Below are 18108 nucleotides of genomic sequence, written 5' to 3' on the forward strand. Positions count from 1 at the left end.
TGAGGCTGGCCAATCTGCAGTGGCACGACCCCCGTGCAGGGGGGTCTGCAGCCCACGTTTCGGGAGCAGCTCTCCCCGGTCCCTGACTCTCCCCCAAGACGTGCCAAGTAACCCGGGCTCCCGGCTGAAGGCTGGTACCTCCCTACCCCGAGGGGCTCAAGGGACACTGCCTGGGGCCCGTGTCTTACATAAATGACAGCAAAGCCATAATAACTGGTGACAAATGATCAGTTCCTCCTTTAATTTCGCAAAGACTTTTTTAACTTCTCCTCTGGTACCTGGACGCAAATAACCCCCATACAAGACAGACAACGAGCTCCACACTGCATCGTAACTACACACACCCCGGCCGACAGCACAGGACAGACCTGCACTGAACGGGAACATCGGTCCCCAGATTTGTCAAGGTCACCACTACGTGCGCGGCACAGCCAGGAGCTCAAAATGAAAACAAACACACACACACAAAGACACCAAATTTAAGGGAAGAACGTGATCTCACCTGATACGTTCTCTGCTGGGCCTCCAGAGCGAGATCCGGGACCCTCCAAGCTCAGAAAGAAGGACCATCCGGCAGTGAGATGATGTAGCTCCCTCGCGGCTGCCGTGCGCGGGGAGCAACTATTAACCACACGAAGAGGACACCTTGGAAGCGAGAAGTGGGAGCGAGAGCCTCGCCTGAACGGGAGGGGACACGGGGAAGAGACCTGGGGAGGGGGCACGGGGAGGGGACACAGCTCAGCATCGACCTCGGCTCATCTCACCCTGACCCTGTGACGCGGGGACTTCGCAACCGCCTGTGCTGTTTCCTCATCTGTAAAATGGGCATAAAAATCCTGCCTCAAAGTGCAGCCGTGTCAGATTTGTGAAACAGATGTTTAACTCCTTTAAAGTACTTGTGTCACTGCAGGTCATTAATAAAAGATGGTTACTACTAAGAAAGTTTCCAAAAGAGCGGCCTAGCCATGAAATGAAATAATCTAAACAGGGATGACATCATTTGAACTTCTTCCCAGTGGTCCGTGGATGCTGGGTCTCTGCCTGCAGAGTTAAGTTAAACCACATGTGAAGGCCATCTCGTCTTACGCCAAGTTCTGAGAGTTTATTCAAGCACTGTCACAGGCACTCAGAAGAGCTGGCTCTGGACTCTTCAATTCACTAATGAATGAAGGAATAAAAGGAGAAATAAAGCTCATTTAAATCCCGTTTGTTTTTCCTTGGACGTCTAACAAACATGATGAAGACGTTCCTTTACTTCCAGAGCCTACAATTTGGCAGAGAAGATTAGATATCTATATGCGTAACTATAATATAAAACAGAAGTTGATAACTACCCGAAAAGAAGCCAAAGTGCTTTGGGAGGAAAGACACAAGCTCTGAGCCCTGAGTCCCCAGCACACAACCTCAGTCTACGTTGCAGGAACTCAGTATCCAGGGGCCAGAGGCAATCCTGCCCCGACTGCAGACAAGACACAGGAGAGGAAGGTTTTCCAGCCCAAGAGAGCCACGTGGACAGAGGCCCTGCAATGGGAGAGCACCGGATGTTTTCAGAACCAAGGGGCCTGTGACCCGCTGGAAGGTGACAAACAGCCTGAACTCCAGGCACGGGAGTTTGGCCCTTATTTGACAGGCAATCGGGAGTCTTCTCAACATTCTGGAAAGAGGGGGGACATGACCGACGTGATGCTTCAGGAGACTCTGGAACCGACATGAATGACAACAAACTGAAAGATTCTCATGAGCTGGGACCACGTCTCATCCGCCTGGGAATCTCCGCGGCCACACCCACCTGGCACCTGAGAACCACATGCCGCATCCACCACGTGGAGAAGGAGAAGGACCCACCAACGGCCCAGTGCCACCACCAGCTGTGCCCACACGTCCCCCCAGGCGGGCCCTGTGCTGCACGGCAACACGCCCGGCCTCAGGAGTCGAAACAGACACACGAAACACGACACGAGGACCACCACTCTCCCCGTGAGAAATACCTCACGGTCTGTCTAAGCGGATGGTCAGACCTGTCCCCTAACAGATGCACCAGCAGAGGAGCCCGCCAACAGGAAGGCCTCTCGGGCTGGCCCTGTGGGGACAGCGCACGGGGTGGAGGAGGAGACCCAGGCCCCCGGGGGACGAAGAACCACCATCACCAGCACGAGGGCCTCAGAACCCCAAGTCCCCAAGGACGTGCTTCACAAAAGGAATCCACTTCAAAGAGGTTGACATCCGGGACCTCTGTGATACACTAGCTCTGGGGCAACATCTAATACTTCATCCAGACGTTTCCAGAATTACCATGTTCATGGGGCTCAGATACATCAGACAAGGTCTCACCTGGGCGTCTGCAGCCTATGGGGATGTCCCAGGGTCAGGACAGCAGGTAAAACCGGGGAAATCCGAGTGAGATCGAGGGACTGCGTGACCGTCGATACTGTGGCTTGGATCGCGCATCACAATTTTGCAAAATGTTACCAATGGGGAAACGGGGTAAAGGATACACTGGATCTTTCTAAATTCTTTCTTACTGCTGCATGGGGCCCCACGTGACCTCAGGTGAGCTACGTCGCTCCTACGTGTCCCAGCCCAAGCTCACCTTCCACCCTCCGCTCCCCTCCCCTCCCACAGGATGCACTGGCCACGGCCGGCTGTGTCTGCAGCTCCCAACCCGCACACAGAATGTCCCTGTGGACGCATCAAGGCAAAAAGTATGCTCCGACGTGAAAAGAATGCAGGAACGTGACCCCCTCTCCTGTGAGCTCCTGCGTGCAAACGTCTGATGAGATGAAACGAGAGATGAGTGGCCGTCGCACAAGGAGTAAAACCACAGCTGCTGGAGGGTCCACGGAACGTGGCAATGGGCACCCCAGCTCTCGCTTCTCAAGTATCTTAAAATTAAAGTTTTTGGAAGACAACCTGGCCACGGGCCAGCGTGTAATGTAGACGACATTTCTGTAGGCAGGAAACCACAGCTTAAAGCACAATTAACGAGAAATGTAAAATCGACCAGCAGTTTGAGATGCTTTTCCTTCTATTTAAGTGCAGCCCTAGTTGAGAACGTGACCTACGCTGAGGTTTATTTACTTGATCTTCTGAGGAACAGACACAAGATTACTGAAAACAGAGGCTCCTGGGGTAAAGCTCTGTGCTTCCATCACCGGCCTGGATCTGCCTTCCCCACTGCAGGCCCCCGGACCCTGAGGAGGGCAGTAAGGTCCCCTCGGGGAGGAAAGGGAAGGCCACTCACTGCACCCACATCCAGCAGGAGAAAAAGCGTCCAGGAGTGGTTCAGGGTCACCCCAAAGGAAAGGGGGGACGATGAATAGTCAAGACAGCGGTCCTGACAGTTCTAGGCCCGCAGGGCACACGGCAACCAGAACTGAGGCATCTTTCCTACTACCAAGTTTTCATTAGTTTCCTTAAACTAAGAGCTCAATTTCCTCAGCGCACAAACAGGCACAGAGCACTGAAGACCTACGAAGACCCTCACTGCCAGGACACCATCCCTCTTCATAACACGCTGGCATCGTGCCCGGAAAAATCCTTCAGGGCAAAAGTTGCTTTTCCCCTAGTGGTTCTTCAAGTCCCACTAAAACTCCCTCCAACTAGAAAGCACTTACTACAACAAGCATTTGACACACATTTCTAAGAAAACTCTTTGTAGATATTCCTTTTTAAATATTCCAAATATCTGCATTTCCCTCATGATTTCAGATTATGTTAACAGTGGTTCTCAAAGGGTGGTCTCGAAACCCTGGAGGGTCCCCAGACCTTTTCAAGAAGCCTGGGGATGAAAACTGTTTTCATAATAATGCTAAGAAGCTCCCGGAAGATGCCGAGCCCTCCGCGTGGTGCTGGCCCTTTCACTGATGGTGCAAAGGCAGCCGTGGGCCCAATGCCAGCCCCCAGCACCAATCAAGGCAGGGGCAGCAGCGGTGATGGGACCCAGCGCCTCACCCCCAGGCACCTGCAGGGAAAGAACACCCCTTTCCCTTCTCAGTGTCCCTGATGAAAGCGGTGTTGTCCCAGCCACTCTGGGAAAGTCTATGCTCCTGAGAAAGCTAAACATGGAATCACCACGCACCCGGCCACTGCTCTCCTGGACAGTTATTCCAGAGAAAGGGACGCTTATGGTGACACCAAAAACCTGTCCACAAACATCCATATGTCCTTATTATTAATAGCCAAAACCGGAAACAGCCCAAATGTCCTTCATTTGTCCCTCATTTGACAGTTAAGCTGTCCTATATACACCCACCCTGAGGAGGACTACTCAGCCGTAAAGGGAGAAACTACAATACACACAGCAGCCTGGACGAGTCTCCAGGGAATTAAGCTGACTTGTTTAAAAGGCAATCCCCAAAGGTTAAGAAGGGTATGACTCCACTCATACAGTATTTCTGAAATAACAAAATTTTAGAGATGCTGAATGGATGCGTGGTTTAATGAGCAGGCGGAGGAGAACACAGAGGAAAATGGAACAGGAGGGACCCTCGGGGCGAGGGCACTAGCTGTCCTCTAGCTGGACCGCGGTGGGTACACACACCCACACTCGTGATAAAGTTACACACCACACACATGACTACAGGTGAAACTGGGGAAATCTGAATAAGATTAATGGATTGTATGACCATCAGTATTGTGGCTGAGACTGTGCACTACAATTCTGCAAAATGTTATCAATGGGGGAAACTGGGTAAAGGATACACTGAATCTCTCTATACTATTTCTTACAACTGCATGTGAATCTACAGTTCTCTCAATAAAAGTTTCTATTAAAAAACGTACACCCATGTTCATAGCAGCGTTATTCACAATAGCCAAAAGGTGGAAACAACCCAAATGTCCATTGAAGGATGAACGAATAAACAAATGAATGGTATAAACAAACAATGGAATATTATTCAGCCTTAAAAAGAAAGGAAATTCTGACACAGGCTACACCATGGATGAACCTTGAGGACACTATATTGAGTGAAATAAGCCAGTCACAAAAAGACAAAGACTGGATGATTCTACTTATATGAGGAACCTGGAATAGTCTAAATCAGAGACAGAAAATACAACAGGGGTGACCAGGGGCTGGAGTGAGAGGGGAATGGGAAGTTGTTTAATGGACAGATGCCAGCGATGGCCACACAACATTATGAATGTGCTTAATACCACACAAAAAAGTAAGGGATTGCGAAGGGAAAGTTCAGGATGGGAATGGGATGAGATCAGGAGATGATCAAGGCTCTTAAAAGGAAATGGTTATACTCTTAATTCATACTGTATCCACTGTATTGTCATTCTTTATATCTTACATATATTTTAAATTTTGTATTGATTGAATTTTCAATAAATTTTTTTAAAAACAAAAAACTGTCCTTGATGAAGCAATACAAATTACTGTTATTAAATCTCAAACTTTGACCTTGTATTCTGTTTCTTGTGAGGAACAAAGCACTTGGGCTGCATACCACAGTAAGAGGATTGTCTGCAGGGAAAGCACGAGTGTGATCCAGTGCTGGCTGAATTAGATGCTTTTTTTCATGGTCTACCATTTTTACCAGAAAGAATAACAAACTATGGTTTTTAGACTTGCACTTGGCAGACATTTCTTGAAACTAAACAAAGTGAGTCTGTTACTTTGAAGAAAACAATTGACAAGAGTTTCCTATCAATAATAAAAATCAAGCTTTCAACTGAAAATTAGAGTGTTTGAAAACTTGTATCCACCACCTGGAGCTTGACAGCTTCTCAAACTTAGAGAGTTTCTGAGGAGATCAGCGGTGATATTAAGAAATGTTATTTAGTGATACTGTATAAAGAGATGTGTCAACATTTGGAAGAGCTGCCTAACTCAGTGAATCAACATTTTCCAAATGAGGGTGATGTTACAACGGGGCACAAGCCCCTTCCAACTGCAGGGCAGACGGTGAATTTCAATGTCATGGAGAGTGCAAACCTCCTTGGTAAGGCTTCAGACTCCACATCAAACTAATCTTTAAGAAACATTAAGCTTGTCTAGTTTTGGAGTAATAACGAAAAATACCGCAACTACGTGAAAAGCTATTAAAGTACTACTGCTCCCTTTTCCAACCACACGTCTGGTTAGGAGCAGATTTTCTTCAGACTTCAACCAAAACGGACCGCAATGGACTGAAAGAGCAGGCAGGAAAATGCAGACAGTTAGGAGATATGCAAAATGTAAGAGCAGGGCTCTCGTCGCACTAATTTTTTGTTTAGGAAAATGCTATTTTCATAAAGCATGCATTATGTATGTTGCGATCACAGACTTATTTTACGTTTAATGAATGAGTCAATGTCCTTTAAAGTCTCAGTTTCGTTTCTAATTCGGTAAATCTCGAGCCCTGAGACGTCCCGGCCCTCACGGACGCCTCTCGCAACACGAGCCGGGCTGCGAGCGCCGGGCGGGCGGAGCGCCGGGCCGGGACGCGGTCCACTCGGGCCGCCGGCTCTGCAGGCCCGTCCGCCAGCGCACGGGGAGGGGCCGGCAGCGCCGCCAACGTGGCTCCGGCTCCGGCTGCGGGTTCACGGCCGCCGCGGCCTTACCTGTTGGTCATTCCTGCCGCCACGCCCAGCATCTCCGGCGGCCACGCGAACCGCACCGCGTACCCGCGCCGCTCCCGCCGCTGCCGCCGCTCCGCCTCGCTGAGGGGACTGGCAGGAAAGGACGGGGGCGGGGGCGGGGGCGGGGGGCGGAGGCCACGCCCACCTAGGCTCTGCCCCGCCCAGCAGGCCCCACCCCCACTCCCGGAACCGCCCGCCCGGATGTCGGCCCCGCCTCCAGCTAGGCCCCGCCCGCGTCGGCCCCGCTCCCGGAACTGCCCAGCCTCCAGCCCCGGTCCCCGAAACCGTCCGCTCGGAGGTCGACCCCGCCTCCAGATAGGCCTCTTCCCCTGGGCCGCCCCATGTCGGCCGCGCCCCGATGTCGGCCCCGCCCCGATGTAGGCCCCGCCCCGATGTCGGCCCCGCCCCGCCTTGGCTTTGCCCTCGCCTTCAGGCCGCCCCGCCCCGCGCGCCGAGGCCGCGCCCTAGCGGAGGCGGACTCTGTCCCCGGGCTTGAGGGCCCGGCCCGGTCGGGGTGCGGGGTCGGGTTGCCCTCCGTCCTGCTACGCTGTCCCCGCACCTGAATCCCGCGGGCGGGGTGGGTGGGCGGTGTCGGTGCTGATGTGAAGTCAGCTCCGCTCTGACCCGGTGCGCGCTGTGGGGCCGCTGCCGGAGCTGCAGCAGCGCTGAAGACCCCGTTTACGGACGGTTCTCGCGGAGCGTTCCGGGGAACCCGGTGAGCCCCGAGGGATGGCGGTGCTCCTTACGGAGGACTGCAGCGCGGGTGGGCTGCGTGCGGCAGCGGAACAGAACTGGACACACGCTTGTACAGGGAGGGCCCATGCAGTTTGTTTTTAAGAGTAACTGAGGAAGTTTGTTTAACCAGGACATTCATTAAATAAATCACGGCTTCTACACATAATACTACACAGATGTTAAAAAAATAAGAATAGCCAACAAGCACATGAAAAGATGCTCAACATCACTGGTCATCAGGGAAATGCAAACACGCGCAGGGTGTTGTGTTGGTTGAGAAACTGGGGCCCTGGTGCACTGCGGGTCGGAATGTACACTGGTGCAGCCACTGTGGAGAACAGTACGGAGGGTCCTCAGAAAACTAAAAAGGGAGTTGCCATATGATCCAGCAATCCCACTTCTGGGTATTCATCCAAAAGAGTTGAAAGCAGGGGCTAGAGGAGATACTTGTACACCAGCATTATTCACAAATGCCAAAGGTGGAAACAGGTCCATGGATGGAGAAATGGGTAAACAAAATGTGGTCCATCCATACAATGAATATTATTCTTCCTTAAAAAGGAAGGGGGGCTTCCCTGGTGGCGCAGTGGTTGAGAATCTGCCTGCCAATGCAGGGGACACAGGTTCGAGCCCTGATCTGGGAAGATCCCACATGCCGCGGAGCAGCTAGGCCCGTGAGCCACAACTACTGAGCCTGCGCGTCTGGAGCCTGTGCTCTGCAACAAGAGAGGCCGCGATAATGAGAGGCCCGCGCACCGTGATGAAGAGTGGCCCCCACTTGCTGCAACTAGAGAAAGCCCTCGCACAGAAACGAAGACACAACAAATCCATAAATAAATAAATAAATAAATTAATTAAATTAAATTAAAAAAAGGAAGGAAATTCTACAACACGGATGAAACTTGAGGACATTGTGCTGAGTGAAATAAGTCAGACAAAAAAGTACAAATACTGTGTGATTCCACTTATATGAGGTCCCCAGAGGAGTCACACTCATAGAGACAGAAAGTAGATGGTGGGGGGCCAGAGGCTGGGGGAGGTGGAAGTAAGGAGTTTTGATTAACAGGTACACTTTCAGTTTTGCAAGATGAAAAAGCTCTGGGACTTCCCTGGTGGCACAGTGGTTAAGGATCCACCTGCCAATGCAGGGAACACGGGTTCGAGCCCTGGTCCTGGAAGATCCCGCCTCCCGTGGAGCAACTAAGCCCATGAGCCACAACTACTGAGCCCACACGCTGCAACTACTGAAGCCTGCGCCCCTAGAGCCGGTTCTCCGCAACAAAGAGAAGCCACTTCAATGAGAAGCCTGCACATCGCAACCAACAGTAGCCCTCGCTTGCCGCAACTAGAGAAAGCCCGCGCGCAGCAACGAAGACCCAGCGTGGCCAAAAACAAATAAATAAATTTTTTTAAAAAAGATGAAAAAGCTCTGGAGTTGGTTGTACAACAATGCGAATATACTTGACGCTACTGAACTGCACACTTAAAAATGTTTAAGGTCAATTTTATGTTATGTATATTTTACCACAGTTTAAAAAAAATAAGGCAGATGATTTGTAGTAATAAAGAATGACCTCTGCAATATATTTTAAGTAAGGAAATAATGAAAGGGAGAAAAGTTTGTTTAGTATGCTGCCGTTTGAGGGAAAAGGGAGACACGACCCACAGGCACACACACACACACACACACTCACCACCTGTATATTCAGAAATATCTGGAAATATGAGATATGCAAGAAACTAGTAACAGAAGTTGAATCTGTAGAGAGTCTAGGGATTAGAAAGAGGGGAGAACATGCACACAAAATATATTTCCTTAATGGAGTATTATAAATTCATTAAAAATTCAAGTTATAAGACAGTAGTAATTTGAGAAAATATGCAGTGTGGTTAATTGTATGGGATAAGTTAAAAATTTTATATACAGTGTGTGATTTACAACTGGTTAAAAACGCTTAAATATCAACAGTAGTTCTGATTTGTTTGGAGAACAGTCTATGTGATGTTTTCCTATATTTCTTTGTTTTCCAGAAAAGAATATGTATTAATTTTTAAAGAAAAAAATAAAAATATTTAGAGACTTGTACTTGTCTTGATATCTCATCTCCCAACAAATTTCATCTCCCACTTCTTTTCGAATAAAGAGTTGGGGTTGTTTTGCATATATATTCCAAATGTTCCCAAAAGTAAGAGATTAATTTTCATATCAATTGCTTTGCTTAATTGTTGTTGTGGTTATATTTTATAAAGCAGGTTTCTTTTCATGGTAGCTTGCTTCCAACATGCTGTAGTTTGTGATCTATTAATCTTGCTGTCACTTCAGGACACTTGGCTAAAAACTGGCTACCTCTGCGTCTCTAATTGGTGGTTTTAAAGCAGTAGTGCATTTCATCATAGTTATCCTGTCTGTGGATGGTTATCTGGGCGAGCTGCTTCCGTGGTTGACCAATGCCTGTCACAAAGACAGAAAAAAATATTGTCTCTTGGTCTTAAATGTTAAAGTGTATTTCTTATTGTCCATCTTTCCCTGGAGTCTCTTGTGATGAAAGCACGATGTCTCCAAGACTGCTTCATTCATTTTTGTTTTGACTCTCATTACTCAGCTTTTAAAAATGAAATTTGGTATTTGTAAGTTTATGTGTTATACGTATGTGGATACACATTTACACACAAAAGGCATATGATTGGAAATAGTTTAGAGGTTGTATTCACAATAAACACTTATTTAATGTGGCTTTTCTTTTCATCCTCCATGAATCTCCAATAGACAAGTATATAATAGGAGGACAGGGAAAACAGTGTTTATCTGTCCAGAAATGGTGGGTTAGTTAGACAGCTTTTTCCTGCATCCTCAGGTGATATATACTCATTTCTTTTCTGGCTCCATAGCAGAAAAGCTCTGCTCATACGTGATGTGTCCTGGTGGAGAGGGAAGGGTGTGGGCTCAGGCACATCCGGGTTCAAATCCTCCCAGCCACCTGCTGAGTGGTTTACCTTCTCCCTGCTTCAGACTCCTCCTCCTCAAAATGGAAATAATAACAGGGCCTACTTCAAAAGTTTGTTAGAGGATTAAATAAGATTCACCTTTCAACAAATATTGGTGCCAGGCACTGTTCTAGGCACTGGGGAATCAGTAGGGGAAAAAAAAGACACAATAGAAGCACTGAGAACAATGCCAGTTACATAGAAGCATAACAATTGTCAACAATGTTTACTATTCAGGAATTCAAACATTACATAAACATGTAACTTATCAAGAGACAGCATATTGTAATACCTGTGATCTGATGTTGCAGAGATAGTAATTGAAAACAGGTTGGTGTCTGTTTTCCCAGATGTTTTCTATACGTTTAGCCACTGTGTATGTTTTCTTAAATGGCACTATATATACTACTTTGCATCTTAATATTTTAAAAATATATATCCTGGACAGTCTTCTACTTCAGTATGGATATCTCTAGTTCATTCTTTTTAACAGCTGCACTGTATATTCCATTTATTTATAGATCAATGGATCTCGGCCCTGGCTGTTAGAATTACCTGAGAAGTTTTTAAAAACTGCCAATGCCACTCGGATTAACAGATACATGCTACCATATATAAAGTAGATAAACAGCAAGGATTTACCATATAGCACAGGGAACTATATTCAATATCTTGTAATAACCTATAATAGAAAAGAATTGAAAATATATATATATATATAACTTGTTTCCTCTCACTGTCCTCACACCAATTTCTTCTCTAATCTGACCTCAGCTCTCTGCAGGCTCCAGTGGATCCTTGTTGCTACGTCCCACGGACCGCTGGTTCCCAAACTTGAGTGTAGACCAGAACCGCACAGCGTGCATGTTAAACCCTGCCTGCTGGGCCTCTGGCCTGCGGTTCTGATGCAGGGGGTCTGGGTGGGGCTGAGACTCGCATTTCTCACCAGCTCCCTGGAGCCGCTGTGGCTGCCGTCTGGGGAGCACACCTTGAGAACCGCTGAGTAAAGGGAATGAAACGATCAGATTTGCAAGCAAGAACAGGCACGTGAAAAAATAGAGTCCTAATTGGTTTTAACCCTAGGGGGAAAGACTTGTTAATCATTCTACTATTGTTAGTAATTAATGCAAGGCCCTTCTCACATCCTTTCCATTCTCTTGTTTATCAGTTTAACTTAAATTTTCTTTCATTATTTCTTTCCCATATTTTTTCCCTTCACACTCATGCCCTCCCTCCCCACTGCTCCCAACTATAAGGAAGGATTCTCACAGTTTTGGTGTACGTCCTTTCTTTTGCTTATGTTGTTGGAGAATACGTATGGTGGTTTGTAAATGTCCACGTTACATTACGTGAGGGCTGTTTGGCTGTGGGTCTCGCTGTCTCTTGCTCTGCCCTGTGTTGAAGCATCACCTGCACATGAGCCTCTATTTCAGGCACTACTGTAGCTCCGCAGACCCACCTCCACGCCGCCTACAGGTGGACACCAGCTTGCTACACCCCTCCCTGCTACCAGGGTGGACGCTTAGATGAAGACATGGAAGAAACAGCCCGGGGCCAGGGGACATTGCACAGGGTGCTGAAAGGTGAAGAAGGCTTGGCTTTTATACAGGTTCCTGAAACTCTGCTCCTTTGAGCTACACAGGGACCAGCCCCTCCCCCTCCCCCTCAGGGCCATCTGCCACCACGAGGAGGTCAGTGCAGTCCCAGCAGAAGCCAGTCTGGCTTCGCGTGTCCCCTGGTGACGTACGTCCCACAGTGTCACAGCCGGGGAGAGGCTGGTCAGGAGGGCGATGGGGGTGTGTGTGTGTGTGTGATCACTCATGGAGGAAAACACGGCAAAGAATGAACCACAATGTTAATAACAGCTTCCTCGGGGTGATCTTTACACTGTTTGTATTTTTCAAGTTTTAAACTTTAGGGACATGGAACTGGTTGATCGTAACACTTAGTTCCTGACACACTTTCATCCTTGGTCCATTAATGGCTCACTTTCAGTTCATCGTTTTGTTACATAGTTGATTATTTTTAATAATGTAGTAAGAACCCATGAAAACACTTAAAGAAAAGCTAGGTCCTTCATAATAATTTACATAAATACTTGGTTACCCACTGGAGCCATCCTCTTCCCTCGCTCCATCCAAGGAAGCTCTCATCCTGAATTCCTTGTTTACCATCTCCTTTTCTTTTTATATAGTTTTATTGAATCTATATAAATTCTTGAACATACACTCACATATCTGCAAACAAGCAACTAAAATTTTAGTTTGGTTTAACTTTATACAGAGAATACACTATATAAAATCTATTAGAACTTATTTTTTATCAGTTAATATTATGTTGCTAAGATTCATTGATATTGTTCCATGTTGCTGTAGTTAATTTGTTTGACCACTGTGTGAATATATCACAATTAATTCCACTGTTGCTGGGCTCTGAGGTTATTCTAGGTTTTTGTGATTGTGAAGTGTTCTCCTACGAACATTCTGTTTACTGTTGTATATATGCTGGAATCTCTCTTAAATATTTATCTTGGAGTGAGTAGAAGATAAGGCCAAGCCACTTTTTAAGTGTTTGCTCCAAACTACTGATCTCAAAGGCAAACATCCTCCCTGACACTTGGTGTCACTTTTTCCTTTTGCCAATAAAATGGGGGTAAAATGGTATTTCAATTCCCCAATCAGGCACTTCCCTGCTGGCGCAGTGGTTAAGAACCCGCCTGCCAATGCAGGGGACACGGGTTCGAGCCCTGGTTCAGGAAGATCCCACATGCTGCAGAGCAACTAAGCCCGTGCGCCACAACTACTGAGCCTGCGCTCTAGAGCCCACAAGCCACAACTACTAAGCCCGTGCGCCACAACTACTGAGCCTATGCTCTAGAGCCCGCGAGCCACAACTAATGAGCCCGTGCACCACAACTACTGAAGCCCGTGTGCCTAGAGCCTGTGCTCTGCAACAAGAGAAGCCACCGCAATGAGAAGCCCCCGCTCGCCGCAACTAGAGAAAGCCCGCGTGCAGCAACAAAGACCCAACACAGCCAAAAATAAATTAAAAAAAAATCCTTTATAAAAAAAAATTCCCCAGTCAATAATGAAATTGTCTATTTCCTCATGTATTTGTGGGCAGTATGTGATTCATCTTTTATGATGACTCTGCTCATCTTTTGCCTAAGTTTTGGTTGTGTGTGTGTGTGTGTGTGTGTGTGTGAGTGTGTGTGCTTTTCTTATTGATTTGAAAGAGATCTTTTTGTTCATGATATTGTGCTTTTATCAGTTATGTTTATTGTGACTATCTTCTCCCAGTTTATAATTGTCTTTTTACTTTCTTTAAAGTGTTTCTGAGAAACAAACAAAAAAAACCAACCTTACTACAATCCAATTTATCAGTTTTTTCTTTAATAGTTAATGTCTCAGGCATCTTTTTCAAGAAATCTTCTCTTGAAACCCCAAGTTTTAAAAGGTATTCCTCTCTATATTCTAAGAGTTGTAAAGTTCTGTTGTTGACATTTAATCCTTAATCAATCTAGGGTTGTTTTTAAATTTTAGTTGTGATAAAATACACTTAACAGAAGGTTTACCATCTCAGCCATTTTCAAGTGTACAGTTCACACGTGTCAAGTACATTCTCACTGTTGTGCAGCCTCTGCAGCGTCCGTCTCCCAACTCTTTTCATCTTCCCCCATGGAAACTCCGTCTCCATCAAACAACGACTCCCGCCCCGCCGCCCCTGGCCCCCACCACCCTACTCTCTGTCTCTGTGAATCTGATGACCCTAGGGAGCTCATATGAGTGGGATCATATAGGATTTTTCCTTGTGTGTCTGGCTTATTGCACTCACCACAATGTCCTCAAGGTTCACCCATGTTGTAGCCTGTGTCAAAATTGCATTCTTTTTTTAATTTTTAAAAGTAAAAAAAAATTTTTTGGCTGTGCTGCATGGATGTAGGATCCTAGCTCCCCGACCAGGGATCAAACCCATGCCCCCTGCGTTGGAAGTGTGGAGTCTTAACCACTGGACCACCAGGGAAGTCCCCGGAATTTCCTACCTTTTTAAGGCTGAATAATATTCTATTGTGTGTATGGACCACCTTCTGAGTTGATTTTGTGTGTTGTGTGAAATAGCAGAGTTGCACATACATGTGGGTCTGGCCTGGCTCACTATTCTAGTCCATTGGTCAGTGTGTCTTGTACCCACACTGTATCCATGTACTGCCTTAGTTACCGTGGTTTTGTATGATTGCAATATTTGATGGGGCCAGTCCCGTGTCCTTGGTTTTGTTTTTCAGAAGTGCCCTGGCTGTTGCCTGTTCCTCTTAATACATACAGTTTGCTATCATTTTATCAAGTCCCGTAAAAAATCTTATTGCAGGAAATTCCCTGGCGGTCCAGTCTAACTAATTCCTGGTTGAGACTCTGAGCTCCCACTGCAGGGGGCACGGGTTCAATCCCTGGTTGGGGAACTAAGATCCCGTGTACCACGCAGCCGAAAGAAAAAAAAAAAAAATCCTATTACATTTTGCTTGAAATTGCTCTGAATTTATGATTAGGGAAGAACTGACATCTTTATGATATTGAGTCTTTCTACTCATGAATATGATGCATTTCTCCATTTATTTCAGTCTTTAAAAATATATTCTAATAAGTTTTGTGACTTTCTGTCTAGGGGTGTTCCATATCTTTTGTTGTATTTATTCCTAGGTATTTGGTATTCTCTGATTTACAATGGTGTCTTCTCTGTATTTCAGTTGTTTGCTAACAGTACAATAAAAACAAAACTGACCTTTTACATATATTAATCTTATAACCAGCCAACTTGCCAAACCCTCCTAAGTTTTCTAATAATTTATCTGTAGATTTTGTTTTTAATGTAAGCCATCTTATCAGCTGAAAATAATGTTTTACTTCTTTTCCAGATCATATGTCTGGAATTTCTCTTATTTTACTGCACTATCCAGGGCTGTCAGTGCCACGTTAAGTAGAAGTAATCCTAGTGAGTGCCACGTTATTTTTCCTTATTTTAAAATGAATGATTCTAACAGTGTCCAGTTAGGATGACATTTGCTCTTCATTTTTCATTGATACTCTTTCCTCCTATTTTTAATTCACTAAGAATTTATATCAGTGTATGTTGAATTTGATCAAATGCCTTTTCTCTTTGCATCTGTAAATGTAATAAGACATATTTATGTATTTTCTAATATGAAAACACCCTTGCATACTGAGGATCCACCCAACTTAGTCATGAGGTATTATCTTCTTTTATACACAGTTGGATTCAATTTGTTAATCACATTTTGTTTAGAATTTTTGTAGCTATATTCACTATGAAATGGCTTGCAATGTTCCTTTCCAATTATATCTTATCTGTGGTATCAGGGTTTATGCTGGCCTTATAGAGTAAGTTGGAGAATATCTCCTTTTTATTGTCTGAATAAATCTGTATGAAATTGGGTCAATTGTTACTTGAAAATTTGGTGGGACATGCCTGCAAATCCACTTGGACTTTGTGTTTTCTTCTTGAGAAGATTTTAAACACCATTTCAATTTCTATTGTAGTTATAGGGTTATTCAAGCTTTTAAAATCTACACAATCATCGCACAGAGTAATACAGAGTAAATTTAAATTTTAAAGAAATTGTTTTATTTCATCTCTAAAGTTTCACAATTCTTAAGTTATTTATATTATTCTCATATCTTTTAAAATTCTACTTTATCTATTATGTGTCCCCTGTTTATTAATAAAGTTGTGTCATCTCTCTGCTTCTCTTGGTCAATCCTGCCAGAGTTGTGTCTATTTTACTACTTTTCTCAAAGAACCAAGTTATTTTTCGTATGCCTTTGAAATCTCATGTGTATTTTATACTTACAGTATATCTCAGTCTGGAATAACTACATTTCAGTCTTTCAATATCCACATATGAATAGTGGCTACTGTATTAGACACAGAAGTTCTAGAACAAAGGAGTTCATTCTAAAATATTTCAAAGTCGTCATATATAAGGCAGTTTGAAAGCTGATCTGAATGATTCCTCCTTTTCCAGGAAAGGAAGCAGAAATAGTGCAGTCATGAAATTAAGTTAGCTGCATATTTTATGGGTCCCAGGAGAAACGCACAAGGCCAGAGAGAGTGATCTCAGTCAGAAACTCAGAATGAATCATAAGAATTAAACATTGGACAACGTCCAGTGGTTAACATGAATTTTCAGCTTACAATGAGATCACTCTTACCATAAAATGTAGAGAGTTCCTAATTATGCTTAGTGTAAGAGGTATACGGATACATTGTTCTACAGACACTACAGATCCACACTTTGTGAAGAATGGTATTTCACTCTTTGGGAACGGTATCTTATAATCTTAAACTGCACTAAAATAAATAATATAAACTATCTGTTACATTGCTCAGAACAGGTCTGAATTCTAGCCTCTACTTTGGTTATAAGAGAAGTAATAAAAATCATGCTTTTGTATACAAACAAGGTATGGAAAGAAATAAATTGTGAATAACAAGCAGTGCTCTTAGCAAAGGGTGGCTCTTTTTAGAACCTGGTACAGTATGGGCACAAGGTCTGTTTACTAATTGTTTTTCATGTTTATAAATTTTCTTAATTTTAAGAAGAATCCCTTTCACTGAAAGTCTGTGGTGTCTTCGGTTTTCTTCCATCTTTGCGCCACTAGACTTAATGCACCACTACCCCTCCCACCCCGTGCAGTGAGTCACATTTATACCTATGCTCAGACAAAGCAACTGGGAAATACATCACGGGATAATGTAGATACTCTGAGGCCAGGCAGACCAGGCTTCACGCACAGATCCACTTCCTCGGGGAAGTTACTAAGAGTAAAGACTGAAGTCGAAACAGAAGTGTTCTCCAGGGAGTGTGGCCTTCTGGTAATCTACTGGGGTAAGAAAAGGAGCAAGAAGGCATGGCCAGTTCTCAAGGGCCCCCCCCAGGAAAGCGTACCCTGTATCTTAGCCAGCAACATAAGAAACAGCATAACATTTAAAGTTGATCAAAAGCCAAACAAAACCCAAACACCTGCTTTCTTCTAAGTTACCAAAAAAGATACAAGAAACACAGCTAGCAGAAATCGCAATATCTTGGATAAACTACATTTTAAATTGCTTTTGCTAATTAGGAAAGCAGTAACAGAAATGACCTAAATGTCATTGATATTAATTTTAAAAATATTTAATTTTTGCATTTAGAATTTAGTACATCCCTCAGAAAAGATTTGTAGCCACAAACAATGGTTTCACTGGATAACATTAATGTTAATCTTCTTGGTAATGACAGTGACAACAGAGTGCTGAAACTAGTTTGTAATTATACATGGAAAGTGGAAAATAAAAACATCTAACATTTATTGTATGTGTCCTATGTCCCACATTTATTGTATGTGTCCTATGTCCCACACTTATTGTATGTGTCCTATGTCCCACATTTATTGTATGTGTCCTATGTCCCACATTTATTGTATGTGTCCTATGTCCCACACTTATTGTATGTGTCCTATGTCCCACACTTATTGTATGTGTCCTATGTCCCACACTTATTGTATGTGTCCTATGTCCCACATTTATTGTATGTGTCCTATGTCCCACATTTATTGTATGTGTCCTATGTCCCACACTTATTGTATGTGTCCTATGTCCCACATTTATTGTATGTGTCCTATGTCCCACATTTATTGTGTCCTATGTCCCACATTTATTGTATGTGTCCTATGTCCCACATTTATTGTATGTGTCCTATGTTCCACACTTATTGTATGTGTCCTATGTCCCAGATAATGTGTTGAGTCAGCCTCTGACTGCACC

General features: G+C 44.8%; 1 protein-coding gene across 1 annotated transcript in view; it reads right to left on the minus strand.

The window, feature by feature from the left end:
• LIMS1 (LIM zinc finger domain containing 1) overlaps window positions 1-6683 on the minus strand; it is a 106093-nt gene extending 99410 nt beyond the window's left edge. Inside the window, exon 1 of the mRNA XM_057557939.1 lies at window positions 6553-6683. Within this exon, the coding sequence (XP_057413922.1) occupies window positions 6553-6584 (32 nt within the window). The 5' untranslated portion in view covers window positions 6585-6683. The remainder of the gene's footprint in view (window positions 1-6552) is intronic.
• Between the last annotated feature and the right edge of the window lie 11425 nt (window positions 6684-18108).

The sequence above is a fragment of the Balaenoptera acutorostrata genome, chromosome 12 (assembly GCF_949987535.1).
Source record: "Balaenoptera acutorostrata chromosome 12, mBalAcu1.1, whole genome shotgun sequence".
In the NCBI taxonomy this organism is placed as follows: Eukaryota; Metazoa; Chordata; class Mammalia; order Artiodactyla; family Balaenopteridae; genus Balaenoptera; species Balaenoptera acutorostrata.